We start from the raw sequence: 24,760 nt of genomic DNA on the forward strand, positions 1-24,760 counted from the left end.
TTTGGGTATAAAGTAATTGTGCTGCCAGACCTGGCAGCACAATTACTTTAGGACCTGGCAACACTGTTTACAAAATAGTGTGTAACGAGTATTGCCAGTTCCTAAAATTTAAGGATTCCAGAAAATTTTTGCAAAAAGTTTTCAGACTTCCCCAGATTTAAAATAAATATTACATAACAAAAAAGTTATGGCACAGGAATAATTACATAATAAACATTTTAATTAATACTGTACGTGAAGAATATCTTTGCTATTTTGTCAACACAACAGGTACAGTATACTGCAGTATCTCATTGGCTTTGCTACGTATATATACAATATAGTGGTCACACATCACAGATACTTATTATCCTCCCTTTCTTGAATTATCTTTATTATTCCTTTTTTTATTCTTCCTTTCAGAAAGTGTTGTTTTTATATGCTTGGCTTGTGTGTTCAATTGAGATTTTGGAATCTATGCTGATGTAATGGTTTGCAATGATGGTAAACCCTGCTGCATTCATAACACTGTCATTGCATATCATTCACAACAGCTGTCACAAAATTGTAAGTGTTTCTCATTGAAATTCAACTTTGAAGAAATAATTCTGAATTGTTGATGGCAGAACCTGTCTCCAAGTACTTGAAATTCATAAAATGGCTTGGAAGACATTGAGTTGTCATTGTTTTGAGTGATGTTCCATTATCTACAAGACAATCATACTTCAGAGTTTCCTGTAGAAAGAACTATTGCACAAATCTCAACTTAATTTAGTGTCGATTAAGTAAAGTATATAGTTTCGATTTCAGAAAAAAACTTACTTCAAAATTCAACTGCTAGAGCAAATTTTGATGTTGCTGTCCCCTTAATGTGCATATTACATTTGTTTTCTAATGAATTTCATGAAATCATCATTATCCAAGCTATGAATGTCATGGAAAATGTTTTCTGCTTGTCATTATCACCAAATCAAACTCTTGATCGTGGGATATCTTGTATGAATAAAAATGCAGGATTTTTCAAACTGTTGGGTATGGCATGTCTAATTGCTCTGATATTACATATGCATTATCACCACCATAAGAATTTTCCATTCTGTTCTCCATTTTTGAAGTAACAATGTCTTCTGTTTTTAGGTTCTATCAATTTGCAATCCCATCCTCATTTCACAGAAGAAGTTCCAGTCTCCTCAAATCATAATTTTCCTAAGATTACCATAGTCAAAAAACCTCTTTATATGATCTTTTAAGTGCCTAAATTTTTTGTGCGCCAAGTTGGCATTACTATTTTGTTAACAGAAAAGTTTAATAACCAAGGACCATGACTGTTCACCTATCAAAGAAAGATGAAGAATGTTTTGTTACTACAGTAGAGAGTCGTTAATCTGAATCAATTGGGGACTGGGGTTGTTCAGATTACTGATTATGTACGAAAAAAAATATTAACCTGTCCGATGTTCCAATTTTTCTCCGTTGCGTGTCACTTCGTGTTGAATTTTTCTCCGTTGCGTGTCGCTTCGTGTTGAATTTTCGTCGATTTTAAGCCTAACAAAAATTTTTATAATAATAATCGAGGCTATCGTATCGTTAAAAAGTATTTCTTCATTTTGTACAAACAAAATAAATATATTGAAGAATATAAAAACATGAAAATTATACTTTAGAAGTAAATCTAGTATCAAAAACGTTCGATTCAGCACAACACAGTCCGACTGAAAATCGTTCCGATTACTGGCAATTCTGATTACCGGGGTTCAGATTAACGACTCTCTACTGTACTGTATTTTTCAGATTGTCTGGCATGTCAGTCTATCTAGGAGAGACCCATAAAATCAGATATTTCTATATGATAAAAACTGGAATGATGGCTTATCTCAGGGGAATGCCAGCATGCTGGTTTATGTGAGCTTAATTTCTGCATTTTGCAGGGCTGTGGAGTTGGAGTCATCAAAAATCCGCCAACTCTGACTCCTTTTTACTTTCCCAACTTGTTATGTATATAAAATGGAAAAGTATTGGAATTGTGTCAAATATTTTTTACAAATCTACACATGTTTGGAGACCTCCTGAACCCAAAAAATGTCAATTAAAGGGGGGAAATTTGTGTGTGTGTGTTAGTGTCTAATTTGTTTATTTTGTTGAGATATTAAACAATAATTCAAAATGGGTAAAGTTTAAGAAACGAAATTTGGCACAGCAGCTTATGTATACAGGGACATTAATGCATTAAAGTTTGTTTCTTAATTAAAGTTCAACAGGGTGGAAACATAGAGGGAATCATGTGTCATATCTCACATTTCAAGGAGTCCTGAGTCCAAAAAATGTAAAAATTTGGGAAGAGGGTCATTTTCTGACCAATTGCTACACTTTCTCTCTGTTATATATAACAGCCGGAAAAGTAAAAACAAGTAAAACAGCAAAGCCGTATTTGGGACAAAACTATGTCTCGGAGACTCACTACTAAGCAGAATCACTTTGACGCTCAAGCGGGTCTCGTTCTCATTCTCCAATCTTCTTTGGTATCGCTGGTTTTGATCGCGATCGTTTAAACCTCGCCAGCCACAATGCATTTTTGGTGAAATTAACCTAACCAGCTATAACCTATCCAATGTTGAAATTTATTTTCATTGCGTGATGGCCAGGGTTAAAGTTTTGTTGATGCGTAACAAAAATTTCCCGTTTTTGAAAAAAATAATTGTGGCTATTGTATCGTCCAAAATTATTTATTTATTTTGCACAAACAATATACAGTTTAACCCGATTATAACGTCATTGGATGTAACAACAACCCTAATACAATGTGTTAAACCCTAATATAATAGCTAAAATCTGTACGTGGCACGTCCTACCTTGTTTGTGATGTCCACGTTGACATCGACCACGTGTTCTGCCAGTAAAAATTAACTGAAAAATGATCCAGGCAAATAATTTACAGTAGAGACTCGTTAATCGAAACCCCGGTAATCGGAACGATTTTCAGTCGGACTGTGTCGTGCTGAATCGAACGTTTTTGATACTAAATTTACTTCTAAAGTATAATTTTCATGTTTTATATTCTTCAATATATTTATTTTGTTTGTACAAAATGCAGAAATAATTTTTAATGATACAATAGCCTCGATTATTATTATAAAAATTTTTGTTAGGCTTAAAATCGACGAAAATTCAACACGAAGCGACACGCAATGGAGAAAAATTTGAACATTGGACAGGTTAATATATTTATTCATACATAATCGGTAATCGGAACAAATCACTAATCTGAACAACCCCAGTCCCCAATTGATTCTGATTTTCAGTTCTCTACTGTACTTAATTTGGATCGGCTACACAATATTTACAACAGTGTCGAGATATAATATACACTGGACGACAAAAAAAATAATGCACCATGAAGGACTTGTTGGATTTGAATAAAAATTGGTATGTGACATCGTCATAGCTGGACAGGTATATGATTGCAACCATAAAGCAAAAACATACTTTATTGTGCAGTAATGTTCAATGGAGTGCAGGCACTAATATCCTGTTGGGCTGCCTCTAGCGTGAATACAAGCTGTGATATGCCTTGGCATGGAGGCATAAAGGTTGTGTATAATGTTCTGTGGCATATCTGTCCACGCGTGATGCAACTGAGACTCAAGATGCGTCAGATTCTGCGGCTGTCACAGCTGGCGTCCCATACATGTTTGATTAACAATAAATCTGGTGACCGTGCAGGCCAAGGAAGTGTGCAATGTTATGTAGGCATGCTTGGGAGACCGCTGCGGTGTGTAGCCGGGCATTATCCTGCTGGAATATGCCTGTCGGAAGCCCTGCCATGAGGGGCAACGCATGTGGCCAGAGGATGTATTGCATATATCGTTGGGCTGTGAGGGTAGTAAGCATGACAACTAAAGGTGTCCTACTGTCATATGTTGCGGCTCCCCACACCATAACACTGGGGGTTGGGCCCGTGTGCCGCTCCACAGTATAGGCTGGTTTGACACCTTGACCAGTGGGTCACCATACCCTCACATGGCCATCGTGAGCCCCCAAACAAAAGCGGGATTCGTCACTGAAGACAATACGCTGCCGGTCGGTAGCTGTCCATGATTGTCATGCAAGACACCACTGCAGATGGAGGTGTTGGTGGGTGGCTGTTAATGGTAGAACACATACTGGGCATTGGGAGACCAATCTGCCTTCTACTAAGTGCCTGGAAATGGTGCGGCTGGATACACGGTTCCGTAATGCAGGTGCTACTGCTGCATGAATGGTAGATGACGAAGCTGTAGGCGCTGTCCATGCTTGACGTACAATGAGACGATCCTCCCGCCTGGTGGTCTGTCGATAGCGTCCAGAGCCTGTTTGCCATTCATGCGTACCCCTACGTACCCACTGCTCATAACACATCCTAACAGTTCCATCAGAACGGTTCAGATGGCGGCCAATCTGGCAGTATGACAATCCTCCTCCTCTCAATCCAACGATGTGACCTCTCTCAAACTCACTTAACTGAGTGTAAGGCCGTCGAATGTGTCGTAGAGGCATGTCTATCACTCAACGAAGTCACAATCATCAACACAAGCGCAGGACATCTGCACAAGTCATCACAGCGTGCACCTTTATACCAGACAGAGGAAGCACTTTTCAACCCTCTGGTGGTGATACAAAACAAGAACCTGATCCCAAAAGCTAATCATTTACATATCTAGCTATGATGATGCAACATACTAACTTTTATTCAAATCCAACAAGTTCTTCATGGTGCATTATTTTTTTTGTCGTCCAGTGTAAATCCAAGATCGGTATGGCTGTCGATTCAAAAGATTAATTAATGTGAAGTGAAAAGATGTCTCTCCTTGTTAGAGTTTAGGAGCAAAGTGAGGTCAAAGGGCAAAGGTCACGCGGTGGTGCCCTTTGCCCTACACGTAAAATTTTTATCGATCCCACGATTTTACTATACTAGATAATGTTAAAAAAACCCACTTGTAATGACGTATAACCCTGTTTTAACGTCATATTTGAAGCACTCCCAAATTTTATTTAACATAGAAGATACTGTGTGTTCAGTCCAAACGTCAGAGTTCACTTCTTAAAATGACTGTGGGTGGTACTCTCCTCACCTGACTTTGGTGGAGTGAGATGCCTGTTTTGCCTGTTTGTAGAAGAGGGTCGCCATTTTGTATTTTATTTTGACTCGGTTCTCGGTCCCTTGACTACCTACAAGTCTGGATTTTTTTTATGCGCAAATGATTTGGGCACCTAATACCCTGTGCCAAATATCAACTCTTGACATATACAGTACTCCTTCATAACTCTAAGCTGGTAACATAAACCGGCAGTATGATTTTATAAACAAGACATACTCTTGTCAATTATTGAATACATATTTATATATTGAATATGTCACTACTTAGAGGAGTCTTTTTAGCATTGGAATGAAAAATTTCTATATTCTATCTTTATTAAAACTATTTATTGAAGCTTTTATTCTGAGCTCATGTGATAACAAATTAGGCCCAGAAATTCTGATGTCAACAAGTCGGCCCCTGATCAGAGTCAGAGTTGGATGATACAGCAAAGTTGGGAGTCGGTAGATTTTTACACAACTCCACAGCCCTGGCATTTTGTCTACTTACTTTCTAACAATTTAAAATACTTGTGAAATATCAAAAATGCTTTCTTTATGTTTATTTTATTGTAAGTTGATCCAAAAATGCAAAAATAAACATATCAAATTTTAGAAACTCCTGGTAAATTATCCCAACTTACACTGTTAACATCTGCTTTGTGTGAAGTTTGAGAGGAAGATGTTACCTTTCAGTACAGGTAGTATTAGTAAAATATTATTATTTTAAAGGCAGATTGTCAATGCAACCCCATGTAAATACTACTACTACTATTACTACTTATGTCAATAAGCCACTAAATTGTTTTATTATTTTGTAAAGGAAAACTCTCTTCTTGGTTGCTAGTTGGTCAAATTACATTATTATTTTATTGTACTCAGAAGAATGTTTTCTTTAACATTTATTTAACAACTTGTTTTGTTACATCAAATTAATTTTATTTTTTAGTTGCAGTTTAACCAGCATTCCAATAACCCTGGGGTTTCTGGCATGCTGATCTCCACAGTTATATGCAGCATGCCAGTCAATCCATGAAAATACAGTATAAGTTTTGTGATTCCTCTTATACCCAAAACTAGGTAGCCCAATGGTTCAATTAATGTTAACTTGCTTAAAATTAAAATATTTTTAAAAAGCAGATAAATTTATGAAACAAAATCAAACTTTAATTTATTTTAATTTATCTTTTATGCAAAACAATGCTAAAACAATTTCAATAGTCATGTCACAAAAGAAAAGAGAACTGCAATTAATTAAAAAAATCGTAAGAGTTCAAAAATGCGAGCAAAATTAAATAAATAAATAAAAATTGATTTGTTGTGAAACCGTGTTGTATTGTTCTTAGAAGTGTTAAACATAAAATCGTGTTAATAACAATCACATGGCTTTTTCCACCTTTAATTAGTTGAATAAAAATAAATAAAAATTATTATAAAAGCTAAAACTAAATACATTAAACCTAAAAATTAACTAAAACTAAAAATAATAATTAAATTTAAAATAAAATCAAATCAAATGAAAATTAAAACGTTTTTAAAAACCATTTAAAAGTTAATTTTTAAATTTATGTTATTTGTGATGGGAATACATTTTGTTTTCAATATATAAACAGATAAAAATTGTTATACAGATTTAGTTTATATATTATTTTTAACCGTATTCTGTATATAACCAAATGTTATTATTCAAAAATCAAACTTAAAGAATAGTTGCTACAGGAGCAAACAGTAACTCCAAGTTTGAGTCAAAAGTGAAATCTGTCTCTCATATCCCTAAAGACCTTCCCCCTTCCTATTTGTTAACCCTTTCCACAAATTCATGCAGAGTCCACAGAGGATGTTAAATGGTGGTCCTTTCAAAGAACAAACTGTAGACCCCACTTGCAACCCAGCGTGACCTACTTACACCAATGCTTCTTTGTAAATGTTTGTTTCAGTTTTGGTGGAAAGGGAATATTTTGCTTTCTTGTAAAATCGACAACATAATTTGTTCATGTAAAGCTGGACAACCGAAAACTTTTTTGCCTATTCTTAACAGTCAAATCCATACTTATGCATTTCTCCAAATTCTGATTTCTGAATAATCACGTGGGAATGGATTAAAACATATATAGGACTCCTGTGTTATTTTTAAATTTCATTCGATTCAATTCAATTCAAAAGCTTTGCTTTTCCTATTGCTATTCATCTTTACTTATGACAATACACAAGAACGATTCAAATGACCAAGATAAAATAGTTTTGTTTTTAAATATCAGAGAATGAGCATTTGGTAAAAAATGCAAATACATGGTTCACAAAAATTATTGCAAAAACACAAGGAATCTTTCGCTTGAGTGTAGAGGATGACCTAGGTGTTTGAAGCAGTGAGAAATAAATAAAAACCTCATCCTATACACAAGTAAATATGGTATACAGATTTGTTATAATATGCACATTAGGAGGACAGCAGTACCAACTTTAGCTAAATTTTAAAGTAAAATTTTTTCCCCAAAAATGAATCATCATCCCAAGACAGTATGTTTTTCAAACTTCGTTAATATTTGCACAACAGTGAGTTCTGAACACTTATTCTTAATTATGATCACATGTACAATACATTTCTGATTATGTGTTTCACAACCATTTATGTGTACTTAACTGAAATTTTGAAGTACCTGTATGTGAGGCTCTGGATAGGAACGAACCTCACTGAAATTCGCGTTAAAATCATTTATTTTTAGGAAAAAGAATTTTTTTTTTAGAGGAAAAAAAAATAGAAGTTAGAAATAGTTTTTCTTAAAGAAAACGACGCGAACTTTTAAACAATAGAACAATGGGGAAACCTAGATCGTCTATCTCCGAGTGGGAATCGAATTAAACTTCGATTTTGACCTCTCCCGCGCCCCCGAAAGGTTTCGAATTGTCACCAGGTGACGAGAAGAGACCAATCGGAAAGCGGAATCGGAGGAAAACAGATAAAACCTGAGAATTCAAGGACGCGAGGGCTTCTTCTCCCGAAAGTTCCAAGTGACGGATCTATTGTTGTGTGTGTGTCTGGTGCCCATCTTCGTCTCCGTCTCCCGACCTCGGATCGACATCTTTCCATCAACGGAAGTCGACCGCATCGTCCTGGAGTCGCGGAGTCGTCGAGGGAACTGGCCATTCGCGACCAGGGACACTCCTTCAAAATGAGACTATATTCGAAAGGAGAGGAAGACCCAGAGGCTGCTGCCGACCTAGAACTTCCAAGATCGCGGAAATCTTGTAAGCTTCTTTCGTGTCAAATAAACGGTTTCTTGTAACCGTAGAGTCTGTCTCAGTACCGATCGCCCACATACGACCCTTCGCGACCGCTCGACCCTCTTGACATAGTCAGCACCCTGTCAGCAAACTCACATGTACATGTCAATTCAAAGGTTAAGAGAGTGAAGTGACATTCAATGGTAGAAATATAATCTAAACTAGGCATGTCAAAGATAAGGCCCACGGGCCATGACTAGCCCATGAGACAATTACTTGCGGCCCGCGACATGAATTCAGTAATGCTATTTGTTTATATTTATCATCTTGATACCAAAGAAAATGTGATATTTTGTACTTAAGTAATACTTAATAAACAAAATTGTTGAACTAAATAATTATTAGTATTATTATTGTTTTTATTTTTATTTATTCATATTACTTAGAGTTATTTATTTTATTTGATCTTTTTATGTTTAATTTTTTGTTTACATTATGTTTTCTCTATTTCATCTTTTGAATTTCAAATTAAAGTTCCTCTTCGAAAGATCATTTATTACATAATTCACACTATTTTGCATATAAAATGAGTGTTTTCGAAATATTAGTAAATTACAATTTATCCTTGAACTTTGAGTTTAGTAATCCCTATTTTCGGATCAGTTTACATACCTGCTTCAGGCCTGTAAATTGGCCGAAAATGTTTGTTCTGTGATTAAAGTTATTGCTGGAAAAGTACAAATGGTGTTTTTTTTTTTTTAATTTATTGTCAAATCTTGGATTATTAAAAAAGAGTTTTTGAGTCAGTTACTTTTGGGCTACTTTTTAGAAAATTTTTGGCTACAAAAGCTAAAAACATCTGGCCCGCTGTCATACTCCAGACATAAAATTGGCATTTACAAAGTTTGAGTTTGACACCCCTGATCTAAACATTTTCCAGCTGGATGTCTGATGTGATGCAGCACTGTCAAGAAACAAAAACACACTATTGTTTTGGTACAGCATTTTTCTGTTTAGCTGTTCCAGCTACTCTGTCAATTTCTATTGTGTAGTGCTTGGTCACTAAATGTATTTTTTTTTGTATTAGTGTCAATTATTTAATTGATTGTGTGTTGTAGTTGGAGAAACAGAAATAAATTCAGTTCTGTTTATGTTGTCGCGTACCAACCCTTGACGGGTGAAGCTTGTAAGTGGTCATTGGTAAATTGGCGGGTCACGTGGTACAGAGGTTCCCGGATGGTGGGAGCTTATAAAATGTGCATATCATGCGTGTGGAGACACTTTTATTTTTCGTGGACATTGGCCTGGAGGAACCTCATCAGAGGCGATCGAGTGAGAAAGTTGTTTGCTAATAGATTGGAAGGCAAGAATCGGAGCGGTGAGACTGAGAAGAATAATCCAGATCCATCAACGTGAGGAATCGGTACGTGCCTTTCGTAACAAGAGTATTACGTAGCAGAGGAAACGTTCATTCAATCACCATATTTATTTTGTTGGTAAAAACTTTTTCCCAACACGTGTGGACACCCCATTCCCAGTCGACTGAAACTATCGTGTGACTAGAACGTGTGTAATTATCGCCTGTGAATTTTTTTTGTATCTTATTAGGTTAAGTCTGCGTTTTTCCCTCTCTTATTTTATTAAATTAATAAATTTTGTTATAGTGTGAAGTTATATTGTTAAGTCCTCGTCATTCTTATCGATCTTTGTCTAGATCCTTTCGTCCATGTCAGATACTACAATTGTTTAAACCTTTTTTTGATTCTCATTCAATTTCAAATTTTGTAGTCTCTACAATCTTGAAACATCTTAGTTTGGCAGAATTTCCAATTGCCATGCATTTTTTGTATTCTCCACTCATACTTGTACTGTACATAACATAATGGAACTGTTAGTTGTTCTTTTCTTACTTTGTTATTAAAACATGATTCAACCTTTAAGCATGAAGTTTTGTCCAGAGGAACACAAAAAAAGACTTCTGTTTCTCATCTGTGTTCAAAATATTTTCTGGAGAATAACAAGTAATAATAGAAAAAGTTTAGCATTCCACTGTGTTACTCTGTTATCATTATCTCCAAATAATTATCCACAAACAGATTTGAATTTGAAAATGTCACCCTCAAGAATTTTTCAAGCCATCCATTTGGGACTTTAAAGTCCATGCTACCTAATTTAGATGTAAATTATAAAGGTTTGGTTTGTATGATCAGCCCTGATAAAAAAACACATTCTAACTTCTGACACTACAGAACCATTCTATAACTGATTTATCAATGACAGCTTTATTCCCTTCTTGCTGTCAGATTTGCTCATTGTCATTACAGTTCCAATGGCTACAGCTTGTTTCTTAACAATTTTAGCAACTTGCATTTTTCCGAATACTCCTGTTAATTTTCCCATTCTGCATTTCTCTCATTGATAACATTCAATAACTTCCATCTTCTCTTTTAAAGTAATTTAGAAAAACAAACCAAGATGGACAAATTTTTTAACAAATTCTGAATCAGACATAAAAAACTGGCACACTTAAACTAAAACTATATACTAAACAAACAACTTGACACTTAAACATGAATTCCAGCAAAAAAATAAATAAATAAAATTTAGTGTTCAAACAAAAATGTTTGAACATTAAATTTTATTTGTTCATTTTTTGCTGGAATTCACATTTAGGTGTCAAGTTGTTTGTTTACAAATTGTGAAGTTGAGTGAGGTGCTAATGAGCTATGCAATCTTGTAACATATGTGTTTCTGTAAAGAACAGGAACCGTATACCGGTCACTGTCTCTGGTCTCTTGTCTCTCACAATCAGCAACTGGCTTGTGAGAAACAAGAGACCAGAGACGGTGACCAGAATACAGCCCCTGATCTCTTGAGAGATTGAATAATTTCAAGTACTGGCATTTCTTATATGTAGATTAAAACACACAAATGTTTTCAAATAATGGATATTTTCCTTTATATGTGGGAAATCCATTGTTTGCAAAATAATGGATTCTCAGAACAACAGATAATTTTTGGCAGCCTGAGCAATCCATTAAAACGAGATTCTACTGTATTTGTTTTAAAAAGTACAGTAATTGAATAAAAAACAATACTGAAACTGAATTATTATATAAAATGTCCACTAAACACCAAACTCTAGCTTTGAAAATGTAGATTTAATGTAAAATGAATGGTTTTGATTGCCTTAAGCAACCATCATCAGATTACATAAATATGTTCCAACTATTCCAAATTTATGCTCTTATTTAGAATATTTCTGTAACTTTATGAAGGTTGTTTAATGCAATCAAAAACATTCATTCTGCATTAAATTTATGTTTTCAAAGCTGAAGTTTTGGTGTTTGGTAGATATTTTGTACAGTAATTGATATGAAAAAATATATAAGCATATTCTGATCAAATTTTGTTTCTTTGGTATATTGGTAATGATCATTTTAAAGCATACATGAAAAATAAAAATCTGGCAACAAGTTGCATAACTTTCATGGCAAAAATATTAAAACTATATGGTGCCATTTGTTATAAAAAATTTTTAAATAAAATTTCATATTATTAGTTATTATAAAATGACAAAAAACTTAATTTCGAGAGTAGAGATGAGTTTTATAAAAAAAAAACTGTAAATGCTAATAATGAGTAAAATCTTCATTAAGTCCAACCCCACTCAAGATATGACACTTGAGTTTGTGTGGGGGGTTCCCCACACAAACACAAACATCCATACATATAGAAAAAAAACCAACTTTTTTTGCATTTCTCAACATTTCAATGTCCTGAGTCCAAAAATATAAAGTCTTGAAGGTCAATTTTTGATTGATTTCTAAACTTTCCCTCCTGTTATACTGTATATAACAGCTGAAAAAGTAAAAATGGGAAAACTGACCAACTAAATGCCATACAATTAACTATAGTACACAGCACAGTGAGATTTTCATAAATAATGTTATTGCTGATGCTGTTCCTTTTGTAGTGGTTTTTATTGTGGAGTCATATGATCAGTTCTTGGCTGTAAGCTGTGGCTTATCCATGAAAAAGTCAGCATGTTTTTACAATTTTTCCTTTTGCAGCTTATACATGAGGGTAGCTTATAGCCAAGATTTTACAGTATTTTAGTTGATGTTAAATATAATATCAACACTAATGATTTTATAAGTAATGTTACCAGAAACAATATCAATAATGAAAAGACTACAAATTGCTGCAAATTGTCCTAAAAATAACAAAATATAATATACTTCATTATAAAATTCTCCAGGTTGACTTCATTAAATAAGCAGTCTATTTAATTTCAGATTAAAAAAAAAATTAATGCAGATTTTAAATTTTAAATTCTACTGTTCAATAAACCAATAAATTAGTTTCTATTTTTTTGTAAACCTATAAAAAGTTTGTTATCTTATAATTAGTTAGATGAAATTGTTATCATTATGTTAAATAAATATAACAATTGTTTTTATCAAAATACCAAACAATTTGCATCATATGATGTGATTATTATTATAATAATCAAACATTAAAATTTTATAAATTCAAAAATTAAAAATACACATAGAAAGATTAAAAATCTCATTAATGTTTAAAATTAGCAATTAAATTATAAATTCCACTTCATCCACATTAATCAGCAAAACACCACTAAAGCTTTGTAGAAATTTATTGATTTTTTTAACAGAAAATATTTTTGGAACATTTTATCAATCTATTTTTAGTTACATCTCTCAAATTTTCAGTTCCAGCTAGTTTGATTTTCACATAACTAAAGATAAAATGATAAGATATTCCAAAAAGTATTTTCTATATGAAATGTGATCAATCAATTTATATAAAATGTATTAACAATACTTTATTGATAAAGTAAAAAATATTTTTGCTAATTACTATTTAGTCACAAATGTATAATTTGAATATTCACTTGGTATTATTTTGAAGAAGTTATGTAGTCAGTTTTATACATATATATAGTGCTTTTTTGCATGTAAGTCTACATTATCTCAAAATGTGAGAATTTTCTAATTAATTTCTGACAGTATGTTTATAGTATATTTTTGACTGAATTCAAGATGAAAATCTGAAACTTGGACCCAAATTTAATGAAAAATAAAAGTAGGTGCAGATAAATAAGCTGGATGATGAAATAGTCCAAAAACATTTCTTGCATATTAGTTACCTTAATTTAGCAAGTCTTTTATTTTTTTTCAATTAAAGATGTTGTTACATGTCAATTTGTAATTTTGAAAGGTACAGAAAGAGAGCTAAATGACTGAAAAAAAAATTCAGTAAAGATTGAAAATTTTACAATTTTCACTTTATTGAGACAAAAATTACGAAATTATGCATCCACATTTGAAAACAAGTTGACTATAGTATATATCAACAGTTTCAAAAGAATTTTTGCATGAGCATAACTATCTTTATACAAATTGGTTATACAGTAAGACTCCACTTGATGCTGCCTCGATTAACGCTAATTCAATATAACTTAGTCTGCTTGAAGCCTAAAAAATGCTCAAAATTTACACTGATTCAAATTAACGCGGCATTTCATTGATTTGTATATAATACAATTATTCCCAAACATGAACCAATCCGGAAAAGGTGGCAATTCATCGTAACACTGTATTTTCCTTAAACCTATGTTTATTTTGTTATATTTTTTCCAAAATTGCACATCATGGATGACATAGGAAATGTAGACTTTGCTTCCCAATGTGTATTGCATGAATTATGTTAAATTAATAATTTTAATATTATTTTTTTCAATTATTTTTGTTTCAGTTTTATATATTATAATTACTGTATTTACTCAAAGATGCCATCAAATGTAAGGCACCTTAATTTCTATATGCTCACCCATGAAATTTTAAAAAAAATAAACAACTCCAAATTTATGTCAACAAAACTAATTCTGTTTATATAAATTTGTTCAATACACAGTAAAGTAAGCTAAATGTTCTCTTGTTTATTGCATAGTAAAGTAAATAACACATCACTATCTTCTGTAATATTAAATAGAGAAACTTCACTTTCACTTCAGAATCACACTGGATTCGATGGTCACATCTTCACATTTCATTTATCCTCAGTGTCATTTGAAGCATCAGAAGACTGCTAGGATCTTTATCCAAGTATTTAAGACATTATTGTAATAGACTAACGAGACTGGGCTAGGATGACTTCTTAACATTTGCTATTATGACTTTGGTCATAATAGCAAATGTTCATTAAAATGACAAGAAAATTAGTGACAGAGGAATAATGTAGGTAACATCTAGTACTAATATTGAAAAAGTACTTCAATAGCAAAAAACATCCTAAGTTTTGCCCCAAAAGTTTAAATAAAATGATTTTTCTTGAATAAATTTTAAAATACTGAATTTTCAATTGATTTAATAAGTAAAATGAGATCACAATACATCTCATTAAATATCATTAAAAATGATAAATTTAACAATTTAATAGTTATTAAGATTCTTACAAAAATAGAAATTTTCGTAAAAATTGTTGTCCCAAAAGTTTAGGTAAATTTCAAAATTTATATCAAAAAAATTTTTAGCAGCTAATTGTGCTTCCATTATTTTTGATAACATCAATCACACAATTTGGCATGAATTCACAAGAGTTTGTAACAATTCTGGTTTCAAGTTGTACCATAAATCAATTACACATTTAAGTTCTGGAACACATTGGAAAACTGATGACTACCTGCATACACCTGTCTTGCCATGATCCCCCATAAGTTTTCTGTTGAGTTTAGGTCAGGATTTCTTTTCAGGCCATTTCATAACATTAACATTTTGATTCTGAAGCTATCTTTTTGATTAAATTTGAACAATGAATGGGAGTGTTGTCCTGTTGAAATGTCCAATTGGACCACCTATCATTTCTGCTATAGGAAGGAAATATTGTTCTATGCTGTCTTGATAATGTTCTGAAGTCTGGCATCCAAAAATAAATGAGTGAGACTGGAAATCCCATTGAATCCAAATGCTCCCCAAACTATTAGTGAGCCACCACCTTGTCTGCTATAAAATACTTGGTCTTTATTCTCAGATCATGCCAGTAGTAATTCCAGCCATCAGGACCATCTAAGTTCCATTTTTTTCCATCACTGAAGAGTGTACTTACCATTCATCTTTCCACTGCATGTAGCTTTTGGTCCTTTCAGATCTTGCTTTAAGATATTCAGCTTTGAAAAGTGGTTTCTTTACATATCCTTGTTAATTTAATATAAGGATTTTTACTTATTATTCTGTGCACAGAAGTATTCAAGTTAAATTTCTCTTAAAACTTGTGTAACTGGTATCTAGACAAAATTTATCAGTCTAATAATACATCTTTCATCCGTGGGTGATGTTACTTTAGGTCGACCTGAACTAGTTGCTGGTTTAAAATTTTATTTTCTTGCCAAAACTTTATATATTCCTGAAGTGGTACAACCTATTTTTCTTGAACTTTCAGTAATTGAATGTCCACTTACTTTCAATCTCCAAATTTCAGTCACTTCTTCTGAAGAAAATTGATTCTTTTTGAGCATCGTAATTTTCCTGTTATTTCTTTGTTAATTTTATTAATAGTCACATAACTGATGTCATTCATTATGAATTTGTGTAGTAATTTACTCAGAAACAAATAAATTATTATTATTACCTAAACGTTTGTAACAGCAAAATCTAACAAAATTTCTATTATTCTAAGAAATTTAATAACTATTAAATTTTTAAATTTTATCATTTTAATGACATTTAGTATGATGCATTTTGACATCATTTCTCTTATTAAATCAATCAAAAGTTCAGTATTTTAAGAACTGGTACACTGGCCAAAACTGGTACATCTACCCTACCTAAACGTTTGAGACAGACCTTAAAACTAAACAGAAGTAGGAATCACACAGAAAAATGTGTGTGTGTCCAAATCAGACTAATCATTAACTCAACAGCAGCTAACTTTATTCATACTGATAAGGAGATATATATATATAAAACATCATTTATATTATTCTTATACAGAAATTTATCTTAAGTAATAAATATTGACAAAATTAGAATTTTTCCTTTGAAACTGTTATTTGTAAATATATTAAGGTATGCATTATTAGATAGAAAATGAATAATTTTTATAAATTATTTGCGTAAAGCAAATAATTTATAAAAATGGTGACCCTAATGATTAACAAATAATTAATTGATGCATTTCTAAAAAATATTAATATAGGAAAAGAAATTTTTTTAGCAATTGGATTTTAACAGTTATTAAATATATTTTAATTATAAATATAAACATCTTTCAAAAACCCATGCATTACAATAAAGCTACATCAACTTTAATTATAAAATAATTATGCTATTAACAATGTGTATTGTTTCAAATGAAAGTAATTTTGTGCATTATGCTTTTTAATTAATTATGACAAATAAGGAATGTGTCATTAAAAATAAATATGAATGAAAACTAATTTCTCATAAATTTTAAATTTGCATTAAACTGAATTGGGCATACAATAGTAATAAAGATTTCTTTAGATGTCAAATAAATAACTAATAATAGTAATAATTATATTGATATAAGAACCTAGCTTTTACAAGGAAGAAAGAAATTTTAGCATAAATTCAACACCAAAACAAAAAATTTGCACAATTTGTGTAATATATGTACAGTACCTAGATAAGACAAGCATCATATTTACTTGAATGTAAGATTACACTTTTTTCAGGTTTTAGTATCTCTGAAAATAGGGTGCTTCTTACGTTTGATGGCATTTTTATTTGAAAAATTGAAAGCACTTTAAAGGAATCCGACTCTGAAGAACAGGAACCCTGCATAAAGGCAATAAAATAAATCCTATACAAAGACAAAAATAGACAATGCCTATAACTTTGCAAATTTTGTAATATATTTTAATTATTAAATCAGTATCTGTGGCATTTGCAGAACAATCACTTTCAAAGCTAAAATTGATCGAGAATTACTCAAATCAACTACGTGTCAAAAGAGACTGACTTTCACATTTCATATTGTCCAGTAAAGGAAATATTGCTGCAGAACTAGACTTTTCTTCTGTAATTGATGTAACCAGAATGTTTATATCTAAATTATTAAAAGTTCTGAAGGCAAAAATTGAATGAAATTGTCCAGTATTTGAATTTGTTCTCTCAACTGGACACCAAACAAGACCCAAAAAACTGGACAGTTTGGTTCAAAACAAAATCAGATAATTGGCAATCCTAGCTATTAAGGATAGATTAGGTTAGTTACATTGGTCACAAGAATAGCAGGCAACCTGTTGAAGACATTAAGGGAGCAGAGGAAGAGAGTGCATAGCACCCAAGCATTTTTAATATAAGAATTCTCTGCAGAAAATGAACATAGTCATTATTTGTGTGTCAATTACATAGCCAATCACATAGTTCTCCTTCTTAGGATCTAACATATCAAGAGAGCAGGTCCACTACAATGCAATGTGGTAAGAATGCTAAGGAAAAGAGACCCTGATTTCATTTATTATGTAAATATAAAAACATATTAATTCCTTTTTATTATAGCTACAATCATGCTACATGCCTGCTATTATACTGAATAAACCAAAGAGAATGCAACATTTCTTGTTTAACAATAGTAACAAAAAAAAAAAAAAAACATTGAAACAATCAAAGCTTCTCTCCTTTATATACTTATTGAATCTTTGACTACAAAAATTTATAGAAACTAACTTGATCAAGTTAGTTACTATTTATGTATTTTTTTAAAATATGTTCATACAACTTTAAGTAAAAATAGAAATGAATAAAATAAAATAAATATTTATATACTTAATTGACACATTATTATAGCAAAACTATGATTATAAAAAGTTCAAATTAAAAAAACTAAACATAAAAATAATAAAAATTTTATAAGATACTTTAAAAAATACCTGACAATGATTAGTTAATAATTAATTGTATGATTAGATGATTATACAATTCTGATTAATTGTTCATTGCTAATTGGTTAACTTGACAATCGTTTAATCGGAATAGTTTCAGACATGCTATTGGGTTGGCAACTAAGTGATTGCGGATTTTAAATAAGAAGAAAAATTCAAAATTTTTGCTTAAAAATATAACTTTATTCAATTAGGTATTGTCTGTTTTTGTCAATGACCTTTTGTCATCTTTCGGGCAGTGTCATAATTCCATGTTCATAAAACTTCTGATTTTTGCCAGCAAAAAACTGAATTAAATGTGATTTTACATCATCAGCATCATTAAAAATTTTATTATTTAAGGAGTTCTGCATGGAACGAAATAAATGGTAATCTGAAGGTGCAAGGTCAGGGCTATATGGTTAATGTGACAACACATCCCAACCTAGTTCCAATAATTTTTGGCAAGTGACCAAAGATGTGTGGGGCTTTGCATTATCATGCTGGAAAACAACACCCTTACGATTTGCCAATTCTGGTTGCTTTTCTTGAACTGCATCACTCAGTTTGGCAAGTTGTTGAATGTACACATTTGAATTAATCATTTGGTTTCTTGGTAAAAGTTCAAAGTACAGAATTCCTTTATAATCCCATCAAACTGACAGCATAATCTTTTTTTGGTAAATTTCAGTTTTTGGTGCTGTCGGGACTGGTTCATCTTGCATCACCCATGATCTTTTCCAATTAACGTTGTTATAAACTATCCACTTTTCATCGCCAGTAATCAGTCGTTTCAGAAATGGATCAATTTCGTTGTGTTTCAGAAGCGAATCGCAGATGCTAATGCATTGCATTAAATGAATTTCCTTAAGCTGATGAGGGACCCATAAATCCAGTTTCTTGACATAACCAAGCTGTTTTATTATTTTTTTTTTTTTAATGCATGTATGCGATACGTTGAGCTTCTCTGCAATCTCATGTGTTGTGTTATGATGATCTGAATAGATAATGGCCTTGATATAGGTCTCATCGATTCAACTGGACGGCCAGATCGTTGAGCATTTGGCAAACCAATTTTGACACTGCCTTTCTTTCAAGGCTTCATTCCCATATATGGCACACAGCTTCTTGTGTGCTTGTGATGCATTCTTGCCTTTTCAGAAATAATACAATAAAATATGTTTGAAATGCGCGTCTTGTTCTTCCATTTTTAAATTGAGATAAAACAAAACTAAATAACTAATTGATACAATTTTTTTTTACTAAATTAAAGGTGGAAGTCCAAACAACAAGAAAACAATATAGGTTAGGTGCTTTGAACACATTGACAAAACAAAAGAATGTGCTAAGGCCACCTATTAACAAAATCCACAATCACTTAGTTGCCAACCCAATATTAATAATATTTAAAACAGACTTTCAATTATCATAAGTAGAAAACTATATAAATTAGTATAAGTAGTTAAACTGTAAAAAACAAAACAACAGTAAACTTTTAAATCTTGCATATTGTACTTTAAAAAAGTGCACGAAAATTTCGAGAATTTTCTTCCTTTTCTGACTTTTAAGAGGATATATACTTTTCACTGGTATTTTTACATAGTAATGCTAATACAGTAGAGCATCGATTATCCGACTCAATTGGGGACTGGGGTTGGTCGGATAACTGAAAAGTCGGATACCGAAAAGTATGAAAAAATACATTATTAGTATAGTGTATTAGGTCTGGTTTAAATACTAGCCTCCCTTTCATGGTCGAGCCAGTGCTGCCAGCTAAAACATGCAAAAATTTAACAAAAATAATATTAAAGTAGCCAAGACATAACCAAATATTGTAGCGCCACATCACTACGGACATTTGAATTTGCCGACTAGAACGCGGCCGGTTAACCGATAAGTCGATTAATCGGGGGTCGGATAATCGATGCTCTACTGTAATTGTAATATCGATACTAATACTGTTAAAATAATATATAAAGAAAAAATTGTGTAAAAAGAAAATTTAAAGAACATTTTACAATCATCACGCAAGATAATATGGTCAATTTAAATAATGGTGTGTTGCCAGCGGAATGCTGGGTAAATCTTGTGGGGTACAAAGATTGTAAACAACCAGTAGGAGATGGAAACTGAACTTGATGATTGTGCACCCTTTGTGTGGTTTTGTACTTAGGAAAGCCCAACTGAAGGCCGATGAGAAGGCGAAATGCATTTAGGGAAACATTAAGTAATTAAAAAACCTTTTTCTCTCTATATACTTGTTTGGTTTTTTGACCTTTTTGAGAGAATTCTACTTCATTTTTTATAAATGTTTTAGAGTTGTTTTAATTTTTAGTCCTCTTAAAAGTCAGAAAAGGAAAAAAATTCTTGAAATTTTCGTGCACTTTTTTAAAGTACAATACGCAAGATTTGGAAAGTTCTGACTCCATTGGTTTTTAAATTTCTCTTTACAGTAAACTTTTATTTTCAAAATAAATTATGTTTTACTTAAAAATTAAAACAAATATTTAATTATTTAATTTTCTAACTATTTGATAAATTACTCTTAATCAGTAATAAATTCTATCAACAATGTTCTAAGTTTTTAATCTTGCAGAAACCAATTTCCTTGCTTAATACTTTGATCAGTCTTCAGAGTTGCTTTCTCTATCACCAATCACTAGTCTCCATTCAACAATGTTATAATAGTTCTTGGACAGTCTTGTCACTAATGGAAATGTTAAGATCAAACAGTCAACACATTCATGTAAGTACCAATGATAGGTATTGAAGTCTTGTCTGTATGATTTCTACAAAATTCCAAAAAAAATTTTCTGTTCATACACAATAAAATTAGTTTGATAATTCTCTAATATAAGTTTACAGTCAAATTCTAAAATTATAAATCATATAATTGAGCTGAGCATGCATAGCTCATTTCTTTACATTCAATCATCATTGCATTTTATAAACAATCAAATTTGGCATGGACATCAAACCCAGGTCTGTAAATGTCTTCAGCAATTTGAAATACCGATCAGATCGCATACTCGAAGAATATCACGGGAAAACTCTACCATAGACTTAAGCTGGTATTTTGGGTGATTACAAAGCTCATATATCAGTTCAGTCCCATTTACAAGTGTAATCAAACATACAACACCCCATGTTTGCTCGGCATTCCTCAAGTTTAAAACAATTTAAGGTAAATGTTCACCTAGGTAGCCCCAATAGCGGCACTCTCGTTATCAGAGCGACGGCCATCTTTACTACTTTTTTTTTTAGCAAAATCGATGTTTTATTTTGTATTTCTTACATAAATCACAGCACCCACACAATTGTCAACCATTTGCGTGATATTCATCTCCGAAGATCAGTTTTTAACACGTACCACTATCCATGCTTTGCACATAGGCGTGCACTTGGTGCTCGCATTTTAGCATTTGGGTGGGGGCGAACCCCACACCCCCTAAAACTATATAACATCAAGTACTCCACGAACAGTCAAGTGGGCTACTCGAAGCCAGCACAGTGGCATGGGCTAAGTTGTTAAACACGATACCTAAGTGAACATTTACCTTAATTCAATTTAATGTGACAATTGAGTCTGAACTCCAGCTCAATGGCTCTATATTTGCCAGTATATTCATACAGATTACTGGCCGGCAATACCGAATACGCTCGTAAGTTATTACGTAGAACCGAATTAAGTCATTCCGAAGCAAAGTTCGAAAAGGACAGTTTCCAAAATCAGCTATCGTTCCTACTAATTTAAAACATAGAAAATAAACTTTCAATTTAAGCACAGATCTCGCTCGACTCAATTTGCAGGCATGAAAAATGACATACACAATCCTAGTAAACAAAAACAAGCATTTAAAACAAACGGTATTTCATATTAACATTTTTCTACTGATAAAAAAAAGGAAAAAAAAACTCTTTAATTATATTTATATAAATATTTATAAACAAGTTGTTGTCCATCAAAACATAATAAAAAAAATTAACAATTTGTAATAAAAAAAAAGATTTTTCAAACTGAAAATAAATTTTATAAGCATTTAATATCAGTAAGAAACAAAATATAAATTTTACAAAAGACAATTTTAGCCATTTAACTTGCAGACATATTTCAAATGAATGCCAATTAGCTTAAGAAATATACCGGTAACATTATTACAAATTAACATTGGTATATGAATGGATTGATGCTCAAATCATTACATTAGGAAGTATGAAATGTCAATATGTTTATATGAAATGAAAATATTCCATTTAAGAATTTCTTGAAATTTTTAAGAAATCGATGATTAAACACTTTCGACATAAACTTACAACAATGTCATTTATGCAAATTACACGAGTTTTTTTTTATTTCTAAACTAACCTGTCTGTTCTACTTTGTCGTGACCCATAATTTTTATCCATCTAGCTTCGGAATTATCTAATATTTTTCGTCTTCTGATCTCTCTCCTACGAGCGGCTTCGTCGATATCCGCCATCATCAACACCAACACATCTTTTGGTCAAAGTTGGCAGCTCGGAAATGGCGCAAAATCAGACGTTATAAATATTGAAGAAAATTGATTATTAATATTATTTACTTTAAAATATTTTTTAAATAAATTATTAGGAAAATAAATTTTTGGTACGAAAGACGTGTTTTAAAATTGTAGTATATATATATATATATATATATATATATATATATATAGAGAGAGAGAGAGAGAGAGAGAGAGAAATGTATCGCGTGATAACGATGTCTATTGCAAAATTAGTGTTTAAATTAAATTCATGAAAAAATCAGAATTTGGTATTGACGAATCCTTACGGAAAATTTTTAAAATTTAAAAGTGCTGACATGCTACAGAGATCAAAGATATAATTTTAGTAATTATTCTTCCCACAAAAATAATTTCTAAATCCGGAAAACATTTTTCTCATTGATCTCTTTCGACGTCAGGCTCAACAGAGACGACAGCACTGATGGGGCCTTTTCTGCTCTTCCAAATTTTACCGCATCTTCCGACGCCTCCATCAGGGCCGGATTTACCAATCCAGGGGCCCTGGGCACAAATTCGGTGGGGGTCCCCCCTTTAAGAGTAGGCAAATTTGATGATTTAGAAAATTTACACAAAATACTGTACTTTCAATTAGATTTGAACTAGGAAGTTGTAAATTTCATTTAAAAATAAAATTATTGTAAACATACATATATTTTATTGTGTAAAACTAATTATTTTAATTTTACTGAAAAATACCTATGTGAAATTTTTTCCCGAAATTTGCCGATGTTTCATAGGTTTTTTCCCGGGTTTGGTTATCTCTGCCTGTTGCCCTCATGATTAGGCCACACTAAGGCTGTCGCGGTAATAGAAAAAAAATTATGTTTAAACATAATTTTTTTTTAGTTTTGTGGGGGCCCTGGGCACAGGCCCCAAATGCCCTTATGTAAATCCGGCCCTAGCCTCCATAGCACAGTCGTCATTCTATAAGTCTTCACTGACCTACACATACTCGGTCTCTAGTTCAAAACGGTCTTCACACAGTTTTCTGACATAACTTATCAAACTTGCTCGAGCGCACTTTTTCTTAAAATACTTCACACCCCTCTTCAATGGCATCATAACGGAGGATATACTGTGCTTATTGTATACAGTCTTGTGCTCTATTGAAAAATTTGGAATCTCACTTTTAAAGGGGACAATGTAGTCGCATCAGCCGGATGGCCGAGCGGTGAAGGTGGCAGCCTACCGCTCTGGGGACCCGGGATCGAATCCGAACGGGTCGAAAATCCCCAGGAATTTTTCGGGGGATGGTCCGTTCGGATATGTCGGGCCCCGTCCCTCACCACCCGGTCGCCCCATTGTGGGCCTGGCCGAACCCATAATGGGCCTTCTAAAAGAGGCCCTCTTAGTGCCCACAGGGCGGAAAGAGTTAAAAAAAAAGGGGACAATGTAGTCGCATCACTCCCATCTTAAATTCTGCTTTGAGAATCGCACTGAATCTTCATCAGACGGTTTCCAATACTTCATTATACACGAAAGCGGTGTTTCTTTCTGAGGGGGAGACTACAGAAGTTTGGAGAAGGGAGACGGAGTTTGAGCCACTCGCTGAGACTCAAACTCTATGCTATCTGATATGGGCAGTACCCAGTCTAGCTTTCTACCGCTGGTAACAGCTATTTATCACTTGGATTCTAGCCTTTCTTTGGTAAAAGGGCATTAATCCAGCGAGTATATACGTTCAACACTTCTTACTGATATCCCGGTTCAACCCGGAGGACCGGATCAGCGTGGACATGATACTCTTCGTGGGTCTCCCAAATATCTTTATATAAATATTTCAATATATCGCGAAGAGTAAGTAGTCCAGATAGCTTATTGTAGGATCAGACGCGGCTAAATCTCCTATTCGAACGTCACTAGAAGTTATCCCGGCCTACTCCTATAGCGAAGTAATGATAATTGATCTCTTCTGCAGTTTCTATATGGTAAAGGCTCTGGGAATACAACGAGTAGGCCTACTCTAGCTAAGTGGACGCATAGGTATTAATA

The 24,760-nt window shown here is 32.7% G+C and overlaps 1 protein-coding gene across 1 annotated transcript in view; it reads right to left on the reverse strand.

The window, feature by feature from the left end:
- LOC136981065 (guided entry of tail-anchored proteins factor CAMLG-like) overlaps window positions 1-22,750 on the reverse strand; it is a 37,152-nt gene extending 14,402 nt beyond the window's left edge. The window contains exon 1 of the mRNA XM_067277339.1: window positions 22,591-22,750. Within this exon, the coding sequence (XP_067133440.1) occupies window positions 22,591-22,708 (118 nt within the window). The 5' untranslated portion in view covers window positions 22,709-22,750. The remainder of the gene's footprint in view (window positions 1-22,590) is intronic.
- Window positions 22,751-24,760: the final 2,010 nt, after the last annotated feature.

Source organism: Centruroides vittatus, unplaced genomic scaffold (genome assembly GCF_030686945.1).
Source record: "Centruroides vittatus isolate TY-2023 unplaced genomic scaffold, ASM3068694v2 contig_742, whole genome shotgun sequence".
Classification (NCBI taxonomy): domain Eukaryota; kingdom Metazoa; phylum Arthropoda; class Arachnida; order Scorpiones; family Buthidae; genus Centruroides; species Centruroides vittatus.